The sequence below is a fragment of the Cupressus sempervirens genome, chromosome 7 (assembly GCF_028749045.1).
Source record: "Cupressus sempervirens isolate cs-2001-9-10 chromosome 7, ASM2874904v1, whole genome shotgun sequence".
NCBI classification, from domain to species: Eukaryota; Viridiplantae; Streptophyta; class Pinopsida; order Cupressales; family Cupressaceae; genus Cupressus; species Cupressus sempervirens.
In genome coordinates this window covers 780769202-780775966 of record NC_143124.1, presented here as the reverse complement: position 1 = coordinate 780775966, position 6765 = coordinate 780769202, and the positions used below count along the sequence as shown (strand labels likewise).

General features: G+C 31.0%; 1 protein-coding gene across 1 annotated transcript; it reads right to left on the bottom strand.

Annotated features, from left to right (window-relative positions):
* Positions 1-428: 428 nt before the first annotated feature.
* On the bottom strand, positions 429-4042 carry LOC149549660 (uncharacterized). Its single transcript, XM_089794949.1, has 3 exons — positions 3910-4042; positions 1815-1944; positions 429-1214 (listed from the first exon to the last, which is right to left on the bottom strand). The coding sequence occupies exons 1-3, from the start codon at positions 4040-4042 to the stop codon at positions 752-754; spliced, it is 726 nt and encodes a 241-aa protein (XP_089651075.1). The 3' UTR covers positions 429-751.
* Positions 4043-6765: the final 2723 nt, after the last annotated feature.

The window sequence follows — 6765 nt, the reverse complement described above, 5'->3', positions numbered from 1 at the left end:
CAAACAAAGAAGATAGTGATAAATAGCGACTTATTTTGAATGTATGAAAATTCCCATATTGTGATGTTCAACACCCATATCTTTCTAGGTCAAAACTTTGACAATTTTTATGGACCCAAAAGATCAATCTCCTTCTAAGCCTTCATCAGTTGTAAACTAGTGTACATGTTCTTTTTCTTCACTAATAAACTAATGAGTATCTTCGTGACTAATCCAAACATCCCACTAAACCTACATGGGAAGAACCCAAATCCTTAGCACAACCTTACCAGCCATTTGTGCTACTATCTATTGTAAATTACTGAATTTAGTCATGTTTTCATTATTATCATAGATTATATACATAAACACACATAAGATTACATTAATTTGACATCAAGATATAAACTAATAAAATTATTACTAATGCTATAATATACATTAGTATATAAACAAACTTTTAAATTCTTCTATTGAATTTGAAATACAATGTGCTTAGTATCCATAACTTACAACCATGAAGTTGTTCATTGCCTATGAAGAAAACATTCTCTTGGTGTTGGTACATGACACTACCTAAATACTCAAATAAAAAACTAACTAAAAATATAGCCCACAAAAACAAATATTCGAAGAACAATGGCTTATTTATTCGTATCAGATTGACATGAATAATTATACAGAGTCCAGAGATTTATGATTGTCTCCCCATTGGTCTAAATTATGTACGACTGCAGAAGCAGATGAATAATGGAGCACTCATGCAATAATATCATTCCTCTTCCAATTCTAAGATTTGTTCTAGCAACTTTAGTTTTGATTTCAACCTACATTGTGAAACTAATTGATCATGGCTGCTAAGCATTTCGGCTGCAAAACTCGTATCTACTTCTCTAACCCTCTCAAAACTATTCTCCAGTTGTATAATGCTTTCAAATGATCCGATTTCATCCAAGTATTGGGTTTCAATCAACGCACGCAGATCATCATTATAACAAAAGTTGTGATCTCCTTTCTCCTTAATATGGACTGAACTATCACACCTATCTGATACTAACATCTCAGAACTTGTCTGTGCTTCTTTTTCCATGGGTTTATCGCTTGACATACAATCAGAAGAATCACTTTTATTAGGACTGCATGATTTTGCAACCCTCTTGCTGAGATGAGTGTTCCAGTAGTTCTTTATTTCATTGTCTGTTCTTCCGGGAAGACGTTTTGCTATCAGTGACCATCTGCCATTCATCACAAGCCATCATGTAAGAATTTGGTCAAAATATTTACAAGAACAAACCAAGGTGGACAACAGTACAGCTAGCAAATTTCTACAATTCATAGATATTCTTTTAGTGTTTCTGGATTCAATTGTGTCAAAGTTTTTCACATCAACATTTCGGATCACACTCTGTGATTCATGTTCCCTATCTTTCATCCTGATGATAGATTATAGAATGTGATCAGAAAAGTCGATGCAAATTTTTTTGACACAATTGTCCACCTTATTCTTCTTTTAGTGTTTCTGGATTCAATTGTCAAAGTTCTGTGATTCTAAATGTTGATGAAAAAAACATTGACAAAATTAAATCCAAAAACACTAAAAGAAAAAGGTGGACAATATTTTACTCTCCTATTCTAAAAAATAGTGTAAAATAAGAAATAGAATATGAGAAAAAGCCAAAACAGTAAAATAAATGTTATTGATCATTAAAGATTATATCTTTCCATAAATATATATAAAGCCTTACAAATGTTCAACTTTTCAAATATGTGAGTACAACAAAGAAATGAAGGAATATAAACACTATATGTATGATAAAGCGTTGTTTTGGAAGTACCTATTCCCAAGCAGACGATACATTTTAATAATGAGGTCATCTTCCTCAGGAGAAATATTACCACGTTTTATATCAGGATTAAGATAATTCAACCACCGCAATCTGCAGCTCTTCCCACTCCGTTTTAGCCCTGCAATCTCTCCATTAGTCAATTTATACTTTGTATTCAATCATGTTAAATGAAAACAGGCTTAGTATAATCTCAGATTTCAACAGTTTATAATGTTAATTGTGTAAAAGTTGAACGTTGTTTCTATATTCTATCTGTATATAGTATTTTGCATGAAAAATATATCTGTATGATAATTTCTAATAAAGAGTATAGACAAATTACATCAGAATACAGTTTTATCATAACTACAATTGTTTAATTGATAGGAAAATTAATTTTTAAAATATTTTTAAGTAATTTTAGTTGTTCACTTCTGTGAGCATCACCTAGATCTAATGTGTGCTAACTGGTTCATTTATTCTGAAGAAAGATGGATTCATGTTGAATCACTACTCATGAAACATGGGTCAATGAGTTTGATTCAAAATCACACAGTTAAATCCTAATAGCAATATCACAAGATATAAATATATTAAAATATATCAACTGTGTTACAACTTAAGTTTTTTTTTTTTTGTTTACTGAAATTACAGTCCACAAATTAAATCTTTATAAAATCATATAAATACATTACTCATCACTATTTTAGATCATATTCAATAGTCTATTATGATCGTCACTTCTTTAACTATATAAAAATGGTCGGTAATTTATCCACTAACTTTAATTAAGTTTTTATAGTATATATAATCTCTTTCAGCAATGGTGGTCTCTTTGTGAGCATTTCAACTTTGCCAGTAGATTGTTGGTTGATATTTTAGAGATCCAAAATAGTATATGGAAATTTCAAATCACTCTCAATTTTTTACAGCAACTTATTGGTAGGTTGTCTGCTTATAACTAAGTTTCAAGTCCATGTTATCAATTATGATGCCACTTAACACAATTTTTGTTAAGATTTCTAAAAGGAACCAAATTAAAAGTGAGACCGAAGGGTACCCATACTTGAACAACTAATGTGGCATTGTGCTTCATTCAATTATTGATAGTTATTACTGTACTAGCAACATTAGTCACAAGTATCGGTGTAATATTGGCAAAACAAATTGGACACAAAGTCAATAAGTAAGGGATATTAAATCAACAACCGTGAATACACAAAAGAATGAAAACACAAAAAAATCAGATAGATAATTACTCAGCAACCAACATTTGTCATAGACCTCCCACCTATTCGACACATTCGATCGAGGTTGTCACTGCGAAGCTATAGTAAAGGTGCACGGGGTCTTACCATCTAACCGTTGGTACCCGAAACTATACTATTCGCTCTGCCTGGAGTCAAATCTTCATATGCTTTCAAATACCTACTTATTCCTGCTAATGCTTCCCCATAAAATTTTAGGATTGCCTTTCAATCGAGAGATAGATGCATGCGACCGGAGATGCGGCCCAGTGTTTACGATTTCTAGAATGTGGCTGGGGCTCAGTCTTCTTTGTTTGTTCATAGATATTTTGAATCATATTCTACAATCTATCATCAGAATTTAAAATAAAAGATCTAGTGTCACTTCTTTAACTATACAAAACTATTGGAACACTTATTAATTAACTTTATTTCAATCTATTAATTGATATAATCAAACACATGTTTTATAAATTTTTAATGGAAGTTTATGCTTGAGTGCTGCAACTCAGTAGGGGTACAAAGCTTAGGCTACACGAGTCTGTAATCTGAAATCTTTTCAGATAAAAGTCAATTAAAGATTGAGGGATATCCATTCTATCAAATTTGTAACAGTTCAACAGGGACACGAAACTTAGATACATAAGAACTATTCAACTTCATCAATAGTCCAAAACCAATTAAGATATGAAAATTTTAAAATTCATGATACTTATTAAAAAGATTTTTAAAATAAAATATTCATCAATATTCTAAAACCTATCATCCAAATGAAAACAAAGAACAAAATTGAAAATGATTTATGAACAACCAACATTAGGACATTGGTAATAATAACATTGTAGAATGTTTGTCACCTGTTTTCTTTGGCACGTCATTCCATGCACCATCACCATTGCTTTTGATGTATTTAGCTAAAATTTGATCTTCTTCAGCACTCCATGATGGTCTCTTTTGGGGATCTTTTGAACCGCGAGGAAACCTCCCCATCTCACACTGAACTCCCCAACTTCCTCTCTTTTCATTTGAAACTATAAATAAAGAATTCCGAACTGTTAGAAATAACCATAAACAAAACGTGCACCAACCTACCATTCTCTCTCATAAAGGATGACTGCTGATTGTATTTGTTTTCTTCATTCGTTCACTCATTTGAAACTGTAAAATGCATTGCAGAGTTGTTCTCACTAATGTCATTCAGCCAATATGATTAGCTCCACGTCTACATCATTTGATTTTACTAGTACTCTCTGTTTTCATTTTCATTTATGTGCATATTGCTTATTGTGTACCTTTTGTTTTCATTCTAATTCATCTATTCATCTTTTGATCACATGTCTACATCATTTCTCAACAAACTTTGAAATTATGGGGTTGACTTTAAGATTATGAGGTGCTTAGTTTGTACTAACTTCAAGGAGCATGTAAAAAGGTATTTATTATATTTTGTTAAAAAAATTTTTAGACAACATTTAAGGAACTATTTATCGTGTTTAGTCTTTATAGAATTTTTGGTATTCTATTCCTTGTGACATTCTTATTTTGGTGTTTAATAGGTATTGTGTACCTTCATCTACCTATCTTGTGATGACACCATTTCTCAACAAATTATGAGGTTCCTAGTTTATATCAGCTTTAGGCAAGTAACATGTAGAAATGTCTTTGTTAGATTTTGTACATAGGTGTCTTTGACTCATTCTACAAGTTTTTATGTGTTTAATTATTTTAGGGTAGATAACATTTAAGGATATATTTACCAAGTTTAAACCTTCATAGAATTTTTGTCTTTCAATTCACTCTATACCTTTTTCAACATTTGTTTGAAGAATATCTCTCAGGAGGTCTTGGAAGGTTAGGAAGCTTGAAGTAACTTCAACATTGGTGAGTATGGAAATTTGTCTGTAGTTATATTTCTTATGGTATTTTGTATATGTCACAAATTCTCTTGTTTGTAATATTTAAATGTATGACTTTTAATTTTGAAAATATTTTGAGTCTTATAGGAGCCAATTTGAACCCAAATTTGCAGATTTCAATAACAATTAAAATGCTTGCTATTTCAATTTTTATTTTTATTTTTTACGTTTATATGTGAGATTTTTAATTTCTAAAATCATCAAATTATTTTACTTGAATTTCAATAGTTCATATATTGAATAGTTTATTAGTTATACTAACAAAATGTTAATTTAATATTTATTAAATACTATTAAATATTATCATCATATGTCATTGCTTTCTGACTATTAAAGTTTAAATCTTTATCTATTATAACTTTTGGCAAATACAAGTCACTATGTAGCACTTGTTTCCTCTTCTATTCATCCACTTGTTTTATTTCATCATGTAAACAAAATCACATATCCAAATTATTTGTAAACAAATTATGAAGATTTTTATTTTATATTACCTTTAAGTAAGTATATTGGTAAAGGTATCTAAGACATTTTATAAAATATTTAATATTCAATTTCCTTCAAACATTTTTAAATATTCAATTATATTGAGACATCTAGTATATGAGGAGGTATTTACGATGCATAACCATTATAGTTCATGTTTATATCTCCCTAACTCCCTATACACATTTTTCCAATATTCATTGCTCATTTCTTAAAGATGCCCTAATGGAAAATTTGAAATATGGTAATGATGAATGGAACTCCATAAACACTTTGAACCTTGTTGATATATGGAACAAGTCAAATTACAAGACCCATCTCCTCCCCCATCTACTATTTCTTTAGGTTATAATATCAACTAGAATTTCATGGTGTGACCTTTTCCAATGACATTTTATATACTAGCACTTGCACCCTAAGGTGCAATGTGTACGCCGATAGTAGCATATTCTATGCACTTTCTTAAATGTGACAAGAAGGGAGATACTTTTTTTGTTGTAATCGAATGTTGTGTTGATTGTAAGAATCCATTCTTAATATGAAGCATAATATTTTCAAAAATTATAATATATCAATAATAAAGATTCCTCTTATCTCTAGAAAATATGGCTTAGGAGAAAACACATGGGGAATTGGACTACATAATCTTGCCCACAGAAATAAAGCTTTTGGGGGAAAGCTTGTTTGGCAAATGCACTCTGAGCCTCGATCTAAATGGTGCCAAATTTTGCAAGAGAAACACTTGGATGATAGGAATCCCTCCTGAATCTTATCCATTCTTGACCCTTCTAAGGGATCAACAATATGAAACTTCATGGTTAATTCTAGAGACCTTGTTTTCAAGTACATATATTGGAAAGTAAATAATGGTTGCAGTGTCAAATTTTGGTCAAATTCATGGAATGACCTCCCTCCACTCTCCCAGTTGGATCAATATGAAGATGTCATTACCATTTCGACCAACTACTGGGGTTCTTATTTGCTAAACTATGTGTTGGCTATGGATATCTCCTTAAGAAAAGTAATTTGGAAGGACTCATAAATACTCCCACTCAGTGATCATCAATCCATCCTTCTCCTTAATATTCTTCAACAATGGTCTATTTTCTTATCAAACCATGAGGAAAAAATGATTTGGGTACCCCTCTAAGGATGACAAGTACTTAATTAAGGAATGATATAGGGCCCTCCAACAGATTGATAACAAAAATAGTAAGAGAAGAGCATATTTCTTTTGTTGGAACCCCTCTGTCTTTCCTAAAGAAAGATACTTTTCTTGGCTAGCCCTTAGGAAGAAAATATTAACAAGTG